Raw genomic sequence first — 24,001 nt, 5'->3', positions numbered from 1 at the left:
CTTTGCCTTTAAGTCTTGATTTCATCATCGATAATATGGGGATAATAATTTTTCCTTAGTAGACTGCTGTGAGAATTTAATAAGATAACACTTAAGACAATGCCTGGCCTATAGTAAGCTGTAAAGAGCTATCATATATTTATTACTGTTTGTATTATTATACAAGGTTTTCTAAATGTGTTTAGTAGTCAACGAACTGCATTTTTATCTCACTCATATGCTCGCCAAAACCAGGAAAATTTTTATTATCCTTTAAAAGCAAAACTTCACAAAGGACAGAAACTTCACAACACATTTCATTGAATCACAAATTAGAAGCTATTTTGTTTTCAATCCATTTGATGCCTCACCTCTCCCAGGAGTAAATTCAAATCGAATATCATTTAGTTCTTTTTTGGAATTCCTATGAAAGAAAGCAGAATGCATAAAATAAGAATTTCTAAATTTATGCAAAGAGATTCTGCCAACATATATTAAGAAAGCTGTGCCTCAAGAAAGACTGTTTTGTTCCCATAGATCATATGATGTATTCAGATATGTTCACACTGCAGAGCTCAGAGCAAAACCAATTCGGAATGACCATCTAATTGTCCTACAACCCTTTGAATCTATGTCCCTTACTGATCAATATAAAAATTTCATGACTTTGAGTAGATTCTTATATGCCCACTCCCATCCTTATTCCCACACCAAGAACATATAAAACTAAGAGGAAAATTGTATGAGCACAGGGAGGTGTGATTAAAATGATACAGGATGCCTTTTTCATCCTTACCCCACTCCTACATGCCCACAATTCATTGCCTACCTCTGGTGATCAGTCTTGGCAGACTCATAAAATGAAATACATGATACTCCCTCAAATTCCATAGGAATTCAAAGAATATATGAGAGATGGGGATAATAAGGAAAAATTTTAGAGGTAGTTTTTATATAGGACTTAACAGATATGCAGGATTTAGGTAGGCAGAGAGGATAGGGAAAGGAATTGGGTCCATACTGGTAGCAGAGTTACTATATGACTCCAGAAATTCAAACCTGACTGGTGAGGTACAGTTACAGTGATGATCACACCATGCACTGAGATTAAGCAGGATCCCTGGAGGTTTTGTTTAAAGACAGAGAAATGAGAACACTATATCTAAGGGCAGATATGCCTGCTCACTTAGGACTCAAATCTATTTTATATAAATAATGGAGAGGGTTTACTTCTATCTGATGAATAATATACTTGAGGATGTTACTGAAATTGTGCTTAAAATAGAACTACCCATCTCAAATATAACATGCCCCAAATGATTTTCCCTTGCATTGCGTTCTTTCTACACAGGTACATACAAACTTATACTTCTGCATGTATATACTACCTGAAATTTGCTTTTAGCTGTGTAAGTACATAGTTCAAATCAACTTCCAACCTAGACTTGATTATTAAGGGAGTCATTTAATTTTCTCTTTTCTCAGTATCCACCTTTCCACAGTACCGAAGAGTGCTATACATAGTCTGTGCTTAATACATTTCACAATAATTTTCTTAAAGTGTTATTCTTTATGTAGATTTAAAACAGCATGAAGTTGTCAAGACATCCTAGTAACTCAGAATTTTTGAGATGAGACCAGGTATACTAAGTAGGCTTCTGTAAAGGAAAGGTAACCAAATATGCTTTTCACATTTATGGCATAAATGCATTGCTCCTAGTGGCAAGGAGCAATGAGATTCTCCTTACCACATTCTCTTAAATAGCTCTTGCTGCCTCTATCTCCAATTAGGACCTTACAGAAAGATGACTAGGAATTTATATGTGCAAGGGGAATGAGTTAATGGTAATTCAGTGGAACTCTTTTTTAAAATGTTAATAATAGTTTTAAAAGGCCTGAGTTGCCTCAATTGATACTTTAATACTAATTTTTTTTCAAATGCATTTATGAGTAGAAAGAGACCTAACTAGAGCAATACAACAGCCATAGTGATTCTGACAAGAAAGCTCTGGAATTTGAATCCAGCTACTAGTGCTAGAGGCGGGGGTGGGGGGGTGGGGAGGGCAGGGAGTTAAAATGAACAGACTGCTACCTATGGCACTTCCTGCTGAGCAATCTGTCAGGACCTCTCTATATGTTCCCACCAAGAACCACCAATTTAGGGTACTTGCTGCAAAACAGAAACAGACTACAAAAACATTTAGAAGTTTCCTTTTAACCTTCTAAAAACAAGGCCTTTATTTGATCTATCACAATCAAAAAGTGCTCCCCTCTTGGGTTAGTTGATCTCAGAGTTTACCTCGTCACAATTATAAGACTGATCTTCAGATAAGCCAGTTAGTGCTGCTCCCCTAAAAACTGTTCCTCAATTACAGGCTACACCTCCTAACCCAAACTAGCTACACTGTAAATACACAAACTCATCACCAATTAGCACAGAAACAACTGAGAGAACATGTGCATCAGTTAGTCACAACACATGCTAACATGCAGGTCCTCACACTGTTGCTATTATTTCTGGGGAAAAATAATACACCACCAAGCAAACAGAGCTTGATGCTGGAGGACATACAATCCTATCCAGTTACTCTCAGGCACAGACTATTACAGCACATGCAGAATATTCAGAAAACAAAACAAAACAAAACAAAAAATGTCTACTTACCTTAATCTTAGTACTAGACTGATTGGGATCTTGGTTTCTTGTGAACCTGATCCTGAAGACAAAGCCTAAAAAGCATTGAAAGGTATACAGTCATTGCCTGAAACATTAAGTGGGGAGGTGACTAATGGTCACTGGCAGAGGAATCATCTACTTGGCAGCAATTTTCTTCATCTCCAGCTGAGGTCATACTAATCCCCAGGACATTCCCTGCTGGAGGAGGACACGCACTCTAAGGCAGCAACAAAAGCTGAATGTCAGTTTAAGTCCAACACAATGAGAAAGACAACTCTCAAGCCCAGATGAAATTTCACATATAGCCACATTTACATTTTATATTTCTGAGACCCTTGTTCCCCTCTACAAGACTGAAAAACACAAAGCTAGGTTTCTCATTTTTAAAAAATCTGCCAGTGCACCATATGGCAGTACAAAAGGTAGACCCTGAACCAGCTGCCCTTCAGAAATCCATCCAACCCATACATAGGTTCCAGTCTTTTTATCGCTAAACTAATCCTCTCTGAAAATTGTACAGCGCTTGCTTATGGGAGGACATGCATTCGATTTAAGTTGTTTATAAAATGAATCTAATTTTTCCATCAATTTTCCTAAGACAACTGTATCTTTTCCCATATGCCAAGCAGAAATGGAAAGCTTGAGGGATGCAAAGTTAAATGAAGTAAGTGCCATGACTAATTGGAAATGCTCAAAGCAGTGATCTCCAAAGGCAGAACACGAGATGATCTACTGGGGTGCAAAAGAAAAAAAAAAAATCAGACCTTTAATTTATATTTCTTTTCATCTAAAACGTTAGACAAGAAAATGGAACTTCTAATATTTAATAAATGGATGCTGAAAGTCTTACTTTAACCATGTATCATAGGGCCACATGTTGTATGCAGTGTCTGAGGTTTATTGAAGGGAGAGAAGGAGTTACACAGCATGTAGCAGCCCACTGCGGGGCCTTCATTCACTTGGCTGCTGTCAATGAAGTATGATTTAATAAAGTTTGTGTGCACCTGGATAAATGAGTTTACAGATTATAATACCCGGACTTAACAAACCAACCCTCACAAAATTGACAAATAACTTAAAAAGAGTAATAGAGAAAAACCACAGAAAACAAAGAGTATTAATAAAAAGTATAAGCCTGAGTGAACAACAACAACAAAAACAGTACAGCCATCGATTCTCCTAGTCTCTGTTGAACTTCATGAGCTGCATTCTGAAGTTAAATGTAATTATCTAATACAAAGCTGACAAGAAATTAGCCCAAAATTTTTGATGTTTGAAATATTTCCATCATTAATTTATTCTGTTGCTTAAAAACCTGCATGTGATCCTTGTAAAATTCTCTTACCTGTACATGCTTAAAAATGTGAAGACAGAATTTCTAACTTGTTTCAAAATCTACCAAGACATTAACCTGATTACATTAGGTTATATTCCACGTTAATATCTGCTCTTTTCATCTATCCAAAGGAGTGACCATGAAACCATATCCCCGGCTTTACCTGAGCTGTTTTTGCTGGCTCTGCGGTGGGTGGGAGAGAGACTTGAGTTGGCTGTGTAGGAATCTGCCCAGCTGGCTGAGGTAGATGAGCAGAGATCTGTTCTGGAACTTGGAGCAAAGTACCCACAGGATCAGTTGTTGGAAAGAGCTGTAACAAAAACACACACAGTGTTGCTTAAGTTGTGTGGAAAGGGAGGCAGGTCTGCTGACAGCAAGTTCAGCCTTTCAGGGTGATATTTTCAAAGTAGTTTTTGGGTAGTGTACAGGTACTCCGAATATATCTATTCCAAATGGAAGTCAAATAATTCTAGGCTTTTAAACTTTTAACAACTCTATGAGGTATAATTTATATTTCTCTACATTTACCCACTGTAACTGTACAATTTGGCGATTTTTGTACCATATATAGAATTGTGCAACCATCACCACAATCGTTTTAGAACACTTCCATCACCCCCAAAAAGTCCTCTCATGCCTATAGTTAGTTCCTGCTTCCACACCCAGCCATAGGCAACAACTGATCCTAATTTCTATAAATTTGCTTTTCTGGATATTTCATATAAATGGAATCATATAATATATAGTCTTTTGTGTCTGTCTTCTTTCACTTTGCATTATATTTATCTTTAACAAAATCTATTCCATTCCTTTGCCCAGCAAAACAGCACCTCCAAAATACAGATTTAAGTATGTAATACAAAATTACAGAAGCTATATTTTTCCATGCATGAGGACTTTGTATTTCTTACAAAGACAATCAACCAATAATTCCTTAACATATCTGAAATGCATTTTAAAAGTGAATGTGATGCTTTAAAACTAAAAAAAGATATTTTATATATGTTATTTTGTATGTCTGAAATAGTTCATAAATTTTAATTATGTAGTTTGGGGGAAATGACTGATACTGAGTATAAAAACAAGTTAAACATATTCAAAATTATGCAGTTACTGGGGGAGAAAAAACGATGCAATAGCCAAAATGTAAAGTTGAAAGAGAAAAAATTCAAAGAGTAATAGTAGAGGCTGAATAGGTGATATTACATAAGCAAAATCAAGGAGACAAGAAATAAAATTTTGTGTTCATTTAACTTCATACATAAGAAGTCATAAATTACTCATTGGTTCTAGATTTTTACAAAAAAGTAGGCCTTTAAGAGTACTTTTGAAAATGTTAATTATTAATACTATTTCAAAAGACTATTAGCTTCCAAATTGTATGTACTTACATTTATCTATAGTAAAGATGGAAAGGATATATTTTTAAAAGTAACGAGAGGATGCACAGAAATTGGAACCCTCGTTGATGAGCACGTAAAATGGTGCTGCCTCTATGGAAAACAGTATGATGGTCCCTCAAAAAATTACAAATAGAAGTACCATATACCCAGCAATTTCACTTCTAGGTATACACCCCAAAGAATTGAAAGCAGGGTCTCAAAGAGATACTTGTACACCTATGTTGACAATGGCATAATTGACCACAGCTAAAAGGTAGAAGCAAACCAAGTGTCCACTGACAGATGAATAAAATGTGGTACGTGCACACACACACACACACACAGAGGAATATTACTGACCCTTAAAAAGTAAGGACATTCTGACATATGCTACAACACTGACGAACCTGAGAACATTATGCTAAGTGAAATAGGCCGGTCACAAAATGACAAATACTGTATAATTCCACTTATATGAGGTACCTAGAGTAGGCAAATTCATAGACAGAAAATAGAATGGTGGTTGCCAGCGACTGGGGAGAATGCAGTTACCGTTTAATAGCCAGAGTTTTAGTATGGGAAGATAAAATAGTTCTGAAGATGGATGGTAGTGATGGTTGTACTACAGTGTGAATATACTTAATACCACTGGACTATATACTTGAAAATGATTAGGATGGTAAATTTTACATTACGTGAATTTTATTGCAAATTTAAAAACAAAGTAATGAGCATGAGAATATGAGTATGCAAGAGTTCATGTGGAGATGATATTTAGGCAAAGGAACAAGGAGAAGACTAAAAATAAAAACTAGATAATATGTAAAATAGCCTCTCATTCAATTTCTGAGAAATCAAGTATTAGTCAACATAGGTTAAATTAGAAGTAACAAATAATCCTGAAGTGTCAGTGGATTAAAACAACAGTTGTTTCTTGGACACACTTCAAGTCTATCTCTCGCCAGCGGGGGCTAACAAGCTCGGTATCATCCTCACTCAGGAATGCAGGTCATGGTAGCAGGAATAAGGAGACAAGGGGAATCATGAGTGGTTCTCACTTCTGCTAACATGCCACTGGCCAGAGTAACTGACATGGCATATGTAATTTCAAGGGGCAGGAAAACGCAATTCCCCTACCAAGAAGAGGAGCCACACATATAAGTGAACAACAGTTCTAATACAAGTTAACAGATAGCGGCCTGTTAATATGTGAAGGAACAGTATTTGTTTTTACTCTTAATACAGTTCTATGTAAACAAATGTACATAATCACATACACAAATGTACTTTATATACAAAATAAATGAAAAAACAAAGGTTACTTTTTAGCAAAGAGGCAAGAATAGAATTGGTTTAAGAGTAAGAGATGTGTTAAAACCAAATACTGAGCTCAGAATGAAGATGCTGCCGGAAGTAAGACTGTATGACAGAACAGACCACAGAAATGATTGTCTTTCTCCGGTAACGAGAATAGGGAAAACCAGCCCAATAAGAATCTGTTTAACAAGATTTCCTATCATACTGACACAGTAACCACGGAAAATAGAATTTATTTCACAAGAGAAGAGGCTGAGGCTGAAAGAAAGAATTCAAAAAGGACAGATGGCATTTGACAAATTCGCAAACAAATTAATGCAAAAACACTACTTTTCAGCAGGGCACATTGGCACATGCCTGTAATTCCAGCACTTTGGGAGGCCAAGGCAGGGAGACTGCCTGAGCCCAGGAGCTTGAGACCAGCCAGGGCAACATGGTGAGACCCTATCTCTAAAAAAAATACAAAAATTAGGCATGGTGGTGTGTGCCTGTGGTTCCACCTACCCAGGAGGCTGAGGTGGAAGGATCACTTGAGCCCCAGGAGGTCAAGGCTGCAGTGAGCCGTGATCACACCACTGCACTCCAGCATGGGTGACAGAGTAAGACCCTGTCTCAAAATAAATAAATAAATAAATAACTTTTCACTTCCAGCAGCCCAAGCCAAAAATAAAAATAAAAAATTCACAAAATCAAAGAGGCAAGGAAGAACATTCTGAGCCCTTACGCCAACTTTTAAAATTTGATTGGTATAAAGTTGCATTCCCATTTAAGCACACATATGCACAAACAAAAGCACTTCAAATTGAAACCAAAACAAAAGCACATATACTTTAACAAGGATTCAATAATCACAATTACTTACCTCAGAATTTGATATTGATTCTTTCACTCGGGGAGACTAAAAGAAATACAAAAAGGATGATTGTTAACTCACAACTCAGGTTACTTGTAGTCAGTCCCAAACTGCAAGTGATGTTAAATGCAAATCAACTCCATTTAATTCTGATCCATATATTAACTCACCAGCAAGTCTACTGAAAGTTTTCTGGAAAAAATAACTGTCATGATAGTATTGTATTTTTTGTCCAGGTAGCCTGTAACAAATACATCAATGTACTTATCAATTTTAAAATTCCGTATTTTAAAATTGTGAGCTTTATAAGCATACATAATGGGACTGTCACATTCTCCAAAGTAAAATTCTTTCTACTAATCGTGAACATATTATGTATATAAGATCCCAGACCAAACCTAAACTTTTAAGCTAATTATCCAACACATTCTCAAAGCAGAGTAATTCTGTTTACAAGCTTTAATGGAGAAAACTCTTGAGCCAAAAATGATCTGAAAGCTGCATGTAAAGAGTCTACTACCCTTATTCTTGGTGTTGGATATTTGGGAGTCTGGTATGTAAAGAAACATGGGTGGTCCAAAAATAAAGCATGGACCACTAGCAAAAATAAAGGTAGTGGAAATAAACTGATACTTGAGGTGAGGTCTCAAATATCTGGTGTAAACCACATTTATTAGGAAATGACCAATTACAATCTGCCATATGAAAATTTAAGCTGTTTATTTGGTAAATAATAAAAGTTAGCAGTAATTCTGGATACAGGCACTGTAGTTTACCAAAAAACTTACCTCTAAACGAATAACAATTTATGGTAAATTCTGACAATGATGGACTTAGTCAGAATATGTCAAAGATCAATTGATGGTTTTTTTTTTTAACACTTTTATCACCATTTCATTAAGGAGTAATCAAAGTTCAGGTAATAGCTAATGTAGCATACCAAGTAAGTGACCAACCCAAAACCTTTTTTTTAAAAAAAAAAAACAACTTTGTAAATAATGAATTCATCCAGACTACAAGAAAACTTTTGTAAATAATTTCAAACTTACAGAAAAGGTGCTAGAATAACAATACAAGAACATAAGTATACTCTTTACCCCAATTCATTTATTATTAACCTTTTTTCCCCTCATCTGCTCTATCATTTGGGTGCTCACTTTCTCTTTCTTTCTTTCTAAATATATTTTTCCTATACCATTTGAGAATAAGTTGCATATATCATGGCTGTTTACCACTTAATAATCAGAGTGTACATTTCCTAAGAATGAGATATTTTCTTATATAACTTCACACTATAGTTCTCATTAAATTTAACATGATATAATACTTTTATCTAATTTATAGCGTAAATGTCGACACTAATATCCTTTGTAGCCTTTTGTTTTTCCTCCAGTATAAAATGCAGTCTAGGATCATGTATTGCAGGTAGTTTTCACGTTTCTTAGATTTTTAAAATCTGGAACATCAACATTTTTGGAGAATACAGTCCCTCCACTCCCACCACATACTTTATTTTAATATATGTCCCTCACTTGGGGTTTATCTAATGTTTCCTTATTATTATATTTACATGAATTCCCACTTGGAATTCTACATACTGACGTGTCCTTCTTACTGTATCCCATGTTCATCTGCCCCTCGTTGGTGATGTTAATTTTAATCACCTAGTCAAGGAATTTTCCTACTTCTCCAGTATAAAAAAACCTTATTTTTTTCCCTTGTGGTGAATAGGTAATATGTGGGGGCACACTTTAAGACCCTGAAAATATCCTGCTTATCAAAACTTCCCCCTATATTTAGCTTCATTGATGATTCCTGCCTAATCCTATCCTTGCGACGATGATTGTAAAATGATGATTTTCCATCTCCAACACTCGTCCATATTTACTGGTCAGCACTTGGTAGCCTACTGCAATGAAGAACCATTCCTTTTCCCCCATTTGTTTATATATGTATTTGTTATTGGTATAGACTCATAGATAGCTATTTTCTAAATTGTTTATAATTAATTATTGCACTTTATTTTGGTGGTTAAATTGTCCCAGATTTTGCCAGTAGGAGTAACTTCGAGCTGGCGCTTGTGTCCTTATGAGTTGTTTTTTTTTTTTTTAAGTATCTTTTCCTTCTGGCAAAGGAACATAATATTCAAGATTCCCCTTATATTTTCCCTGCCCAAGCCCTGGAATCAACCATTTCTCAAAGGAGCTCTGCTTCCCTTTAGTGGGGAATGGTATTAGAGACCATTATCTGGATACAAGGCATGTCATTATTGGGGTTTCTTTGCTTTCAGGCCATTCAGTGGACAAAGCTGAGAAATATATGCAAGTACAGACACACGTATATACATACACACACACACACATTCACACACATACTTTACAAAGCTTGAATTCACACCAATGCCTCCAATTCAAACCCATTGCCACAGGATTCTTTCTCACTTTGCCCTGTTCCATACCTGCGTATATCTTCTTCTATAGTGAGAATCCTGGCTCCCAAGAACATTGAGACATTTACTCATTTCCTCAATCCTACAAGAGTTTCTGAACTGTTTTGCATATACAACTATGAAAAATAATCCTAATAAAAGGAGCTCAAGGTTTGTCTTAAGTTTTCTTTCCCCCATCAACTCCACCTGAGAACACATAGTCAAATACTATATTCATAGGTTACTTGGATTCTTTCTTTTTATATTCCCCTTCAGTACAGTTACACATTCACTTAAAATATAATTGTAGACTTCCACTTCAGGCCATGATGAATAAACAGGGACCAGATTTATCTTTCTGCCTGAAAAAATCCCACCTCTGCAAAAAAAGACAAAATATATGAAGCAAAAATTTTCAAGACATTGGGCACTGGGCAAAGAAAAACAGTGATTCCTGGAAGACAGGGAAAAAAAGTGGTGGGCCTTGTCCCTACATACTGCCTTGAAAGCTTCCAAGCTGTGGCACAGGGAGGTGGAACCTAGATGAAATCCAAGGAACTGCCTGAGTTGAGGAAACAGAGCTAAGAGACCGGGAGACCAAGGCAGATTAAGTTGATAAAACAGTACAAGGAAGGAGAAAGCTACAAAGAGAGTGAACCCTAGATAGCTGCAGACGGTCACTTTTGAATGTTTGACAGAATACTTATCAACGAATGCATGTGAGGAAATGCCTGAGAATAGGGGGGAAAACATCAAAAACGATGAGAGGTAAGAGTGCATAGCACTCACACAGGGCCAGGAACAGTGCCTATTTCCACCAGCCCGACTGGAAAAACTAATAACTCACAGGTGATTGGGTAGTGTTCTCAAAAAGGTCTTGTCTCAGTAATGGGGAATAAATGGCTGTAGGCTGAACACTACTACAGACCCAACTAACAGATCATAAAAGCAAGATCTAAAAGCATTAAACTATTTCCAACTAACTTTAATGTATCCCCGAACAAAGCTCAAGAAGACTTACAGAAATACAAAATTGTCAGCAAGCAATAAGGTGAAAATTACAATGTTTGGCATCTAATCAGATTACTAGATATGGAGAAGCAGGAAAATACTCCTCAAGCCATAATGAAGAGAATAACTAACAAAACAAAACCAATTCAGAATTGACATGGATGTTAGAATTAGAAGAGAAGGATGTTAAAATAGTTATCATAGCTGTATTACATATCTCCAAAAAGTTAAGTAGAGACATAGAAGATGGGAAAAAAATTAAACTTCTAGACTACTACAATGCCTGAGATGAAACAGGAACTGGATGGGATTAGCAGAAGATTAGATATTGCAGAAGATAAATAAACTTGAAAGCTAGCATAAAAACTACACAAAATAGACAGAAAAAAAGAATTTTAAAAAAATTAAGAGAAACAGTGGGCTGTGAGACAACTTCGAGCTGCCTAATATATATGTTACTGGGGGACAGAAAAAAATGTTTGAAAATATAATGGCTGAAAAATTTCCAAACTTGATAAAAACCTATAAACCCACAGATCCAAGAAGCTCAACAAACCCCAAGCACAAGAAACATGAAGAAAAATATACCTAGGCATATCACAATCAAATTTTCCAAAACCATTTGTAAAGAGGAAATCTTAAAAGCAGCCAGGGAAAAAAGACATGTTACTTATAAAGGAACAAGAATAAGAATGTCACAAAATTTCTCAGTGGAAAGATGCAAGCAAGAAGATGGTGAAGAAACATCTTTAAAATGCTGTAAGAAAAAAGCCTGTCAACCTGGAATTCTATACCCTACAAACACACATTCTCAAAACAAAGACATTTTCAGACATAAAATCATCACCAAAAGACTTACAACACAAAAAATATTAAGGAAAGTTTTTCAGGCATAAGGAAAATAATATAAAGATGGAAATCTGGATCTACATAAGAGCATTATGAATATGGGCGGAATTTTGTCAAAGCCTTTTTCAGAATCTATGAAAATAAAAATAACATTTTTCTCCTTAGATCTATCAATATTATGAGATTTCCTAATACTGAACCATCATTGCACCCTATCCCGTTTGGTCATGGTATATTATTTTCTTAACATAGTTCAATTTAGTTTTAAAAGACTCATGTTCTTAAAAAGAATTCATGGTCTCAAAAATGCTATAAAGATAACATGAAAAATACTGGACAGAAACTACTTATTCTGTGGCCAAAGTATATAAGTTTCTGTGTTGTTTAGATACCAATGTATTACGTTATAAGAAAGCTACTATAACTATTTCAGAACTACCAAATTTATCTATAGATAGCTAGAGAGTAATAATTAGATACTGAAAAGCTATAATGTATCTCTCCAAATATTTGTTAGTCAGAAGAAAAATAGCATCATCATCCCTTTCACAGGAAGGTAGAACTACGAAATTCATGCAGCTTTAGCTTCCTCTGGTAGCTTTAATATAACAATACATGAGAGTATCAATTCAAACAGGAGTCACATGAAAAAGTAAGGAAGAAAGGATGCCATAGTCTCACATTTATAAAGAAACATTAAACTCACAATTGTATGTAAACGAATATTTGCATTTACCTTCTAAACAGTGTTTCCAAGCTTAGAGCTTAATCGATTTTTGCCAACTTCCATTGGCAAGGCCTTTACAAACTTAGCTCTGCAGAAGGACTAGACTCAAATACCTCATTAGATAAACAAGGTCAACAAATATTCAGTGTTTATCAAGAGAGTCATAAGTGCTTTCACCAAAGCAGATCCTAAAAGCAGGAAGCAATATACCAGTATACTCACTATTCATCCCACAAAAACAGTCCTAAGCAGTCAAAGGTATAATACCCTCAAACATTTATATTTCCTTATAAACACTTCCAGTCTTAGGAATGAATGAGTCCTGACAACTTGAGGCAGTGCTTTTAGGCAAGAGTGATGAAATGAACCAAAAGGAAGACTCTTGTCTTCACTGTTTTTAGGAAACACACACACGTGTGCACGACAGATATCTAGGATATACCAACTGAATAAGAGATACACCATTCCTCCTTAGTAGGAGGATAACAGACTTCAGGGGAAAAGCTTCCATTGCTGGGCCTTCAAGTTCACTAACTTTTCTTCTGCAATGTCTAATTGGCCATTAATCCTATCCAGTGTATTTTGCATCTCAGACATTTGCAGCTTTCGTCTCTAGATTTGGTAGATTTGGGTCATTTTCATATACTCTAAATATTATCATATTCAAACAGATATCTAAGTCCAACTTTCCATGCAGAATTAACTGGGCTCCTATTATTAATAAGCTGTTCAAGAAAATCCTGTTACAATTGTATTCTTTATATTTTAGCTGGTTGAGCTGAACAAGAACTACAAAAAGTTCTAGCTAAAGTACACAGTTTAATAAAATTTACCCTGAGTTGTGAAATTGCTGCTTTCCCTTCCTCACTTTCTTCATCAAATTCATCATCACTCCACTCCCAGCCTCCATCCTCTGTCTTATGAAGACGGCCACTGGAACCTGGTACTCTCCGAACCTGCTCATTAGAAAGAGAAGTGGGTTATGGTGGTATTTCATGCTTACTAAGTAGAAAACTCCATATTTCTCTCTTCTTCTATCACTTCAATCCATTAAGTAGATAATCATTTTCCCCATAAATGTTCCCATACAAATTCATATCCTCCAACCATCACCTGCTCTCTGTTGACAATCTCTACTACCTGTCTTTAGTAACAACGGCTGTACTTCTATACTCTGAGCCCAAACATCAAAATCCTTTTTATGTAAAATCACAGGTAAAATCTGATTTTAAATGTCCTGAGACATTTAAGGAAAAAAAAAAAGAGGTTTTGGGTGCTCAAAATGAATAAACCCAAGATTTAAAATCTGTTATTTTTTCTTTTTGTTAAGTCAAAATTATACTTGCATATGATTTCAAGAGTACTAGAGCTGTGCATGTTTTGTTAAGAAAAACAGCAACCTCCTAACCTTCAGCTTCATCTCCACTGGCAACCACTTTCAACTCATTTTAGCTAATCTTTTTTGGACATTCATCTCTTGAACATGTGTTCCTATCATTATTCACTGATTTTTTGGTGTTAGGAATTATCTGTAGGACTTCCCACAATAGAAGATGAAAATTTAACTCTTATGAAATCTCTATTCTTTTCTCAAGATATACTATAATTTTGGTTAGATCAATATTCAATGTTTACATAACATGATTATATATATCATATTCAGAGCTGAACCTTATCATACATTACCACTTCTATTTCCCCTGTAGTTAGTATTTATTCTCTCAGCTGTTTATAACTCCTTTTACCACATTCAAATGGGTATTCTGTCGGTATCATCTTCTTGAAGAAGACTCTCACCAGAACCTCCTGATCTGTTCCATCCTAGACTGGTTTCACAGCATGTCTCCTATTTCAGATCAAATTCTACCATCAGCCAGAGGATTGTGCGTCCTGGATCACATGACTTCTGTTTTTAGTTTAAGCACCATCTCCACTATTACCATGTATTAAAGTCATGCATTTCTGAACTTATCTTGATTCCATCTTCACACTTCATTCGTTGTTTGGTTAAAAAAGAAAAGGCTGCATCAGTAATTATTTTCTTTCATACCTTTGAAGAAAACTGCCTCATTGTTTGGCTTCCAGAAGTGCTGCTGAGGTGATCATGACTCCTGATCCTGTCTGTGACATTTCCCCCCTCCCTGGAAGACTACAGATTCTTCTTTTTGCCTCCAGTATTCTAACTTATCATGGTAATGTATGTCAGCATTAGTCTATTTTTATTAATTGTGCTGAGTACTCAAGACTCTTTCAATCTGGAAATTCATGACCATCCAGTTTTGGACATTTTTCTTGAATTATTTTGTCAATGATTTACTTTCTTCTGTTTTTCTCAGTTCTCCTTTTCTGGAATTCTCTTTACTCAAATGCTGTACCTTCTCAAATGGTCCTCTAATCTCAGCTTTTTTGTTATCTATATCTGGGCCTTTTGAACTCTTTTCTGGGAAATTTCCTCAACCTTTGTATTGAATTTTTCATTTCTTCTGTTTTCAATTTCCAAAAGCTTTTTGTTGGTACTGGTCCTGGTTCTCTAAAAGCTCCCTTATAATTCATATACCATACAACTGAACCACTCAAAGTATACAGTTCAATGATTTTTAGTATATTCAAAGTTGTGCAACCATCACTACCATCAAATTTAGAACATTTTTATCACTCCCTACAAGACATGCCATACTCTTTAGCAGTAACTGCCCATTTCTCTCCAAAACCCCCAGTCCTAAGTTACCACTAATCTACTTTCTGTCTCTTTACATTTGCCTATTTTCAACATTTCACATAAATTGAATCACACAACATGTGGTCTTTTGTGATGGGCTTTTTAAACTAGCATAATGTTTGAAAGGGTCATCCATGCTATAGCATGTATCAGTACTTCATTCCTTTTTATTGTCAAATAATATTCTACTGTATGAATATACCACATTTTATAAATCTAATCATCAGCTGATGAGCATGTGGGTTGTTTACACTTTTTGGTTATTACGAATAATGCTGCTATGAGCAGTGTACACATTTTTGTGTGGACTTACGTTTTCAATTCTCTGGCGTGTGCCTAGGAGTAGAACTGCTGGGTCACCTGGTGACTTTGTTTAGGCTTCTGAGGAACTGCCAGACTGCTTTCCAAAGTGGCTGCACCATTTCACATTCCCATCACCAGTGCAGAAGTGTTCCAATCTCTCCACATCTTTACCAACAGTTGTTACTGTCTTTTTGATTATAGCCATCCTAGTGGGTGTGAAGTGGTATCTCTTTGTTATTTTGATTTGCATTTCTCTGATGGCTAATAATACTGAGTATCTTTTCATGTGTTTATTGGCCATTTATGTATCTTCAAGAGGTTTCTATTCAGATCCTTTGCCCATTTTTAAAAATGTGTTGTCTTTTTATTATTGAGTTGCAAAAGTTCTGTATATATTCTAGATACAAGTCCCTTATCATATATATGATTTGCAAATAATTATTCCCATTCTGTAGGTTGTCTTTTCACTTTCTTGCCAGCGTCTATTGAAGCACAAAAGTCTTAATTTTTGATAAAATCAATTTACCTACTTTTTCCTTTTATTGCTTGTATTTTTGGTGTCATATCTAAGGAAGCTTTGCCTAGCTCAAATTCCCAAAGATTTATAGCTATATTTTCTTCCAACAGTATTATAACTTTAGCTCTTATATTTAGGTCAACAATCCATTTTGAGTTAATTTTTTGTAGGACGAGAGTAAAAGACCCAACTTCATTCTTCTGCATGTGAATATTCAGTTGTACCAAGGCCATTTGAAGATGATGATTCTTTAGTCTTCACTGAATTGTCATGGCACAAATGCTTCTTTAACAGTGTCATGTTCACTTTTTGTGAATGCAAACTCTTTTTTTTTTTTTCTTTTGAGACAGGGTCTTGCTCTGTCACCCAGGCTGAAGTGCAGTGGCACGAACACAGCTCCCTGCAGCCTCTACCTCCTGGGCTCAAGCGATCCTCCTGCCTCAGCCTCCTGAGCAGCTGGAACCACAGGCACATGCCACCATGCCCAGCTAATTTTTTTTTTTGGTAGAGTCTGGGTCTTGCCTTGTTACCCAGGATGGTCTAGAACTCCTGAGCTCAAGCAATCCTCCTGACTTCTCCTTCTAATGTGTTGGGATTTACAGGCATGGGCTACCACTCCTGGCAAATATAAACTCTTATCTCTAAAGACAGTCATGATTTTATTTAAATTATCTTCCTATATAGTCTGTTTCCTGTAAGTTTCTCTTTTTTTCTGTTTATTTTGACCTCTATTTTTCACATTAAGAGGTTTCCCTGAGGTATCCTGTGATCCTAGATCTATGCTCATATTTAAGAGCAAGGAACTAAAGCACTGATTGGAAACACTGAGCTTTTAAGTGGGTGGAGTTTGCTTCACTGCAGAGTGATGTGGGTGAGCATTTCCCACCTCCAATGTCAGTACTTCTGTTTTTCCTCTTAGGCTAGTCAGATTGATCAAATAAGGATTTTTCAACGTCTTGTCTAGGGGGTAATAAGCCTTAATGTTTATGTTCCAGGAGTTGAATGAAATGATATGGATAGATTCTTAACATTCAATGTGTAAACAATTACTTAAATGCCCTTTTCAGTAAGTTATTCCCATCTTTAACTGTGCCTGGTGTCCTTCAGTTCAGAGACCATTTCTTTTACCCTTCTGCAGAATAAACCTCCAGACATCTCCTGGAGTGCAGCATGGAGTGGGGGAGGGACCAGAGTCTAACTCTATCTTAAGATTGTCAACCAATCTTCCTGTTTTTAGCCCTACTTTCACTCTCATTTCTGGAGGTACCTGGCACTATTAATTCCCTTACCTTTCAGGGTTCTGTTGTATATGGTAGCTTTCAAGCTTTTCTTAATACTGGCTTAGCAATTATAGTCCGCTGATTTGCCAAGTCCTTTACCACTAATTTATGGGCATCAAAGTTTTGAAAATTTGGTTGCAGCTTTCACTTCTCTCATTTTTTGTCCACTAGAGGTTTATGCCTTTTCTTTTTATTCTCTTTTTTCTTTTCGTTTTGAGACACAGTCTCACCTGTCACCCGGGCTGGAGTGCAGTGGCATGATCTTGGCTCACTACAACCTCTGCCCTGCAGGCTCAAACAATCCTCCCACCTCAGCCTCCTGAGTAGCTGGGACCACAGGCACGCACCACCATGCCTGGCTAATTTTAATTTTTGTATTTTTAGTAGAGATAGGGTCTGCCATGTTGCCCAGGCTGGTTTTGAACTCCTGAGCTCAAGCAATCCATCCGCCTCAGCCTCCCAAAGTGCTGGGATTACAGGCGTGAGCCACCATGCTTGATCTCTTTTTATTCTCTTAACAGTTCTTTTAGTAGGTAATTTTTGGCAGGAGGGTGGAAATATATGCAGGTATTCACCCAGGCTGAAGTACAGTGGTATGATCACAGTTGACTGTGCCTTCAACCTCCCAGGCTCAAGCGATCCTCCCACCTCAACATCCTGAATAGCCGGGACCAGAGGTGTATGCCACCATAGCTCATTAATTTTTAAATTCTTTTTATAGATATGGGGTCTCACTATGTTGCTCAGGCTAGCCTTGAACTCCTGGGATCAAGCTATCCTCCCACCTCAGCCTCCCAGAGGTGCTGGGATTACAAGCATGAGTCACCATATCCCCGGTCTGAGGCTCGCTCTTCTTTTGTTTTTTTTGAGACAGAGTCTTGCTCTGTCGCCCAGGCTGGAGTACAGTGGCACAATCTCAGCTCACTGCAACCTCCCTCTTCTGCATTCAAATGATTCTCATGCCTCAGCCTTCCGAGTAGCTGGAATTACAGACATGTACTACCACGCCAGGCTAAGTTTTGTATTTTTAGTAGAGACGAGGTTTCACCATGTTGGCCAGGCTGGTCTTGGACTCCTGGCCTCAAGTGATCCACCTGCCTTGGCTTCCCAAAGTGCTGGGATTACAGGCATGAGCCACTGCACCCAACTTACTCTTCTTAAATTAATCAGATTTCAGATATAAATCAACACGTATCTCAGATGGGATTTATTATAAACAATAATAAGCATAGAAATTTTATACATATTAATAAGCATAAAAATATATACATATTATTTAAGAATATCCTGTGTGTCAGGAACTATTCTAGGCACACTGAAGATACAGCAATGAAAAAAAGTCCCTGTTCTCATTAAGCTGTTATTCTAATGGTAAAGAAACACTGTAAAATGTCAGATGGTGATAAGTAGGGTAAAGGGATAGAGAGTCATGGGAGGGTACTGTTTTAGTAATCAGAGAATATTATTCTGAGGAAAGGCCAATTGAGTAGACTTGACATAAAGTGAAGGAATGAGCCAAGTGAGTTTTTAACCTAGTAGCTATCCATGAGAATAATCGTCCAGGTCTCATCCACTAGAGACATGACTTTAATTGGTTTGGGATGACATTGTCCATGTTTCTTTCTTTTTTTTTTTTAAGTCCCCAAGTGATTCTGATATGTAACGATGCATTATAGCCACTGAAAAAGATATATCTCTAAAATTGAGACAAGTTAACTGTTTTACCAGTGCTTATTAAGAATATCATTTCCAAGTATTTAATATACATTTCTGGTTCTTCATTGTGTTAAATTCTTGGAATGTATCAAAATCCCCAAGCAGTGAGATCTACAGAAGAGAATAAGCCACTGCTAGACATAATGCTTCTAACTTCTTGGACAGGCCTACCACTATATTATACAAGGTGTAAGACCTTTACCTTCTTCAAGTCTATCATCAGCAGAAGCCCAAACTGCCTCCTTTCCTTCACATTGGATAAGTCTGCTTGAACAGAGAAGTAAGAGTGAGGAAAAGGGAGGATTTTCTTCTCCCTGCTCTCACGGAGGTTCATAAAAGTATCATGGACAGGAAGATTAATATATTCTGCCCAAACTGAGATATTAAAGCATTCTGTGTGCTCACATCATGACCAAACTTCTTAGAAATTACATATGCATAATAAAGTTCTTTCAGTCTTTCTGTAAAGGCAGTAGAAAATTTGGAGTTCCAAAGAGGGTACTGTGACTTATACCCAAAGCTATAAATGTCATGTAAAATCACAACTCACTCTGGTAGCTGGAAACAGTTATCAAACAGAGTTTAGAATTAATTTACCAATTACTGTCTAGCATCCCTTTTCATCCTAAAAGATAGCAGAGTAATACCAAGGCATATGGTAGACCAAAGATATTTGCTGAATGAATGTATCAAAGAATGCTTTAGAAAGGATCGACAGAAAACCAGTAATTCTCATATACCATTAACAATGTATTACTTAACATGTTTTCAAAATCCTAAAATAAAGTAAATTCTTCAGGAAAACTGAGTTAAATTCTGATTTACCTTTTTTGCTCTTTCAGAAATGGTTGGTGCTCTCTGCAATATTTTTTCTTGAAGAAATTCTTTATTCTGGAGAGGAAAAGTAAGTATTTTGTTCTTACAAGTTTTTAAGGTACCAAAAAAAACCCACAAAAAAGTTCACCATAATCAAAATGTGATATAGTAACTGTTCTGTAATGAAGTGTGAGAAAAACTTTCATTCTTTCACTCTGAAGCTCCTTTAGTATGTTACTACCACAATTTCATAAATTGAGACAGAAAATTAAGATGTAGTACACCGTATGAACCACTGTCTATGAAGAGTTTGCTGTACTGTATGTTCTTTGAGATCATGGTCCTACATTTCCAACTACAGTAACATCCTACTATCTGATATATTTGGGAAATGAGATGTTTACAAATTCAGTAGTAAACCTTAAAACCAGAGTTCGGTATTTTTCACAAATTATATTTATAATGGCAAAATTTAATAATCATTGTTCCTATGATCAGTTTAACCTAATATTTAAAAACGGATTTACTAAATTCTGAAGCAATTATCTTAATTACCAAAGACTGTATACATAGTGCTTTCTGCAATTATTTTATCTACCATCATTTTTCCAAACATAATCATCCAACTTCTAAGCACTGAACATAATCTGAGTAATTGAGGAGCATCCTATGAACACACATAATCAAAAGCTGGAATTTCCTACCTTTGCTTTCTGGAAAAATTTGTGCCTTAATAGTTCTGCTGCTGTTGGTCTAAAACCAGGAAGGGAGGGAAGAAAAGTTTTTATAATTAATTCAAGTGTAATGTCAGATTCCATCATCAAAAATGAGAAAAAATTTTTTTCAACAGCAAAATAAAAACTCAGTATACTCTACTTTCCTTAAACTGCTAAAAAGCAAAAGTAAAATAAACTTGATACAGGACATTGAATAAAATAAAAAACTCAAAACAAATATTCTGATAATAATTATTGTAGATTCTTTGAAAAAATCATTAGTGAAATGTTTTTTCTGGAAGCATGATTTCTTAATAGAGTCTAATATATTTGCTATTTAATAATATTAATTTAATATTTAATATTATTTCCCAATAAGTAAGCTAGAAAATATCTATCTAACATTTTTAGCAAGGCATAAAAATATATTTAAACACACAAAGAGGAAATGGACCAAATCAAGACCTCCACTTCTTGCCACATGGTAGCCTGCCAGCCTTCAATTTAGGTAACCACAGATCCCTAAAAACAGATTTCACAATCTCCCTTTAAAAATGAAAATTCTAAAAGTATATTCCCCAAATTTAACAAAACTCAGTGTTTAACTCATTTCTTCATGGTCTTATTTCCTTTTAAGTAAAGACACGACTGTCAATTTTACAAGCTTTTAAAAGAGTATCATTCAGAATAAAGAATTTAACATTTAAGAGACTGGACCTGATTTTGCCACACACCTACCTGATCCTGAGCAAATCACAACCTCTCTAAGGTTCAGTATTACTTGGCCAAGCCCCTAAGTTCTTAAACACTGCTGTGCATTGAACTATCTGGGAGGAATGTAAAAATCCCAATGACCAGCGGGCACCATGGCTCATGCTTGTAATCCCAGAACTTTGGGAGGCCAAGGTGGGTGGATCACGATATCAGGAGTTCAAGACCAGCCTGGCCAATATGGTGACACCCAGTCTCTGCTAAGAAAAACACAAAAATTAGCAGGGCATGGTGGCGTGCGCCTGTAGTCCCAGCTACTTGGGAGGCTGAGGCAGGAGAATTGCTTGAACCCATGAGGCGGAGGTTGCAGTGAGCCAAGATTGTGCCACTGTACTCCAGCCTGGGCGACAAAGCAAGACTGTCTCAAAAACAAACAAACGAACAAACAAACAAAACCAATGACCAGGCTGTACCTCAAACCAATTAAAGCAGAATCTTTAATTGGCTTTAGTAATGTTTAAAACTCCCCAGGTAATTCCAATATGCATTCAAGTTTAAGAACCAGCACCTCAGATGATTATTATAAAGATTAAAAAGCTGAATAAATGTGAAAGTGCTATGCAAACTGAAATCCTACATTATCACTCTTATTTTTTCATATGCTCAACAATTGCTTCTCAATACGCTCAACAATGTGATTGCTCAACATTGCTTCTTATTATTCATTCCTTTCTTCTGACTTCATTTCCTTCTTTCTAAAGTACAACTTATGGGTTCTTTAAGTGACAGAATGTGACTGGAAAACTCAATTTCTGTGTGCAAAATAATTTCATGCTCATTCTTGAATGATAGTCTGACTAGCTGGAGAACTCTGGGTTAAAGTCACAGTCATGAGCCTCTTAATGCTTTGGCCAACAATATACTGTGTATCTGACAGTAGTCAGAGCAACAGGCTACACTAAATAGCCTAGGCATGCAGTAGGCTGTACCATCAAAGTTTGTGTAAGTACACTCCACGATGTTCAAACAACGACAAAACTGCCTAATACACATATTACAGAATGTATCCTCATCATTTTAAGTGACACATGACTGCATTTTCTCTGAGCATTTCACTAAACATTGGCCTCAACTGTTGTGTTATTGGGGAAGTAGCTGTCAAGTCTACCTGCTAATCCTCAGTAGGTAATCTGTTCCCCGAGGTTGCCTGTAGGAGTTTGTCTTTGCTTCGTGCCCAGTAGTTTCACAACAACTTGTACAAGTGGAACAAGGGGGACACTGCTTGGAATTCTAGGGGGATGGTTCTTTACTCTGAGAATATAGGTCTTTCATCAACTCTGGAAAATTCTCAGCCATTATTTCTTTGAATATCGCTTCTCCTACATTCTCTCTAGTCTTTCCTGGTAAGTTCATGTATATGTATACGTACATTTGTGTGTGTGTGTGTGTGTGGATGTGCATACATACAAACATACTGAACCTTCTCAGTCTACCCTCCAAATGTTAATATTTCTTTCATATTCCCTCTTTGATCTTTCTGTGCTACATTCTGAGCAATTTCCTCAGTATAGTGTAGTCTGATTAAAACAGGCTAACTCTAGTCCAATTGCATGGGTCAGAATTCTGATTCCACCATTTATTAGCTGTGTGACTTTGGAGAAGGTTACTTAACCTCTCTGTGATTCAGTTTCTTCATTTGTAAAATAAAGAAAATAACAGTGCTATCCTCAAAGGATTACTGTGAGAATTAAACAATATATGTTAAGTGTTTACCACAGTGCCTGGTACTTGATGAGTAAATAATCTCTTTTTTGTTTTATTGGTTGTTCTGTTTAACCAGTCCATTGTGCGTGTTATTTTAACTTAGCAATGTTCTAAACAAAGTTTAATTTTGGTTTACAAACTGGAATAGATTTTCTATAGGTTCCAGTTTTCTTAAAGTTTTATAATAATTTTTGACTTACAGAAGAGCTGCAAAGCTAGTACAGAGTTCCTACATGCCATTCACCACCTTCTGCTATTGTGAACCTTTTACATAACCACAGTATAATAATAAAGAAATCAACTAAAATATCAACACTGGTACAATACTATTAACTAAACTACAGACTTCATTCCATTTCTCCAGTTTTTCCACTAATGTCCTTTTTCTGTCCCAGGATCTAGTATAGGATACTCTGTTGCTTTCCGTCTTCACGTCTTCTTAATTTCCTCCAATCTGTGACAGTTTCTTAGTCTCTCTTCCTTGACAGTTTTGAAGAGTGCTGGTCAGGTATCTTGCTGCATATTCCTCGATTTGGGTTTGTCAGATGTTTTCTCATTATAGACCGAAGTTACGGATTTGGAGGAAGAATACCTCACAGGTTATATATATGCCCTTCTCATTGCACCATATCAAGAGGTACATATCAGTCTTATCAATGTATTATTAATAGTGATGTTAACCTTGGTCATTGGGTAGAGGAGGTGCATTGTAAAGTTGCTATTTTTCCTTTTTCATACTCTACTCATCAGAAGTGAGTCAACAAGTCCAGCTCACACTCATGGAAAGTTTTAAACATTAATCACTGTATTTTTCATTTCTGGCATTGCTATTTGGTTCTTCTGTCATAGTCACAGTCTTCTCTTGTGGGTCTGATTTCTTCTAATTTTAATTATTTTCAA

The 24,001-nt window shown here is 36.2% G+C and overlaps 1 protein-coding gene across 5 annotated transcripts in view; it reads right to left on the bottom strand.

Moving 5' to 3' along the window:
- The window catches only part of OXSR1 (oxidative stress responsive kinase 1), an 89,944-nt gene that overhangs the window by 5,110 nt on the left and 60,833 nt on the right, over positions 1-24,001 (bottom strand). For all 5 annotated transcript variants that reach the window (XM_063805584.1, XM_526174.8, XM_054681694.2 and 2 more), the window contains 7 exons: positions 20,615-20,663; positions 19,920-19,985; positions 13,393-13,515; positions 7,554-7,589; positions 4,156-4,302; positions 2,645-2,709; positions 351-403 (listed from right to left, as the gene is read on the bottom strand). In XM_063805584.1, coding sequence (XP_063661654.1) covers positions 351-403; positions 2,645-2,709; positions 4,156-4,302; positions 7,554-7,589; positions 13,393-13,515; positions 19,920-19,985; positions 20,615-20,663 — 539 coding nt within the window. The remainder of the gene's footprint in view (positions 1-350; positions 404-2,644; positions 2,710-4,155; positions 4,303-7,553; positions 7,590-13,392; positions 13,516-19,919; positions 19,986-20,614; positions 20,664-24,001) is intronic.

Source organism: Pan troglodytes, chromosome 2 (assembly GCF_028858775.2).
Source record: "Pan troglodytes isolate AG18354 chromosome 2, NHGRI_mPanTro3-v2.0_pri, whole genome shotgun sequence".
Lineage (NCBI taxonomy): Eukaryota > Metazoa > Chordata > Mammalia > Primates > Hominidae > Pan > Pan troglodytes.
The sequence above is the reverse complement of the archived record's forward strand: the minus strand, read 5'-3'. Positions and strand labels throughout refer to the sequence as shown.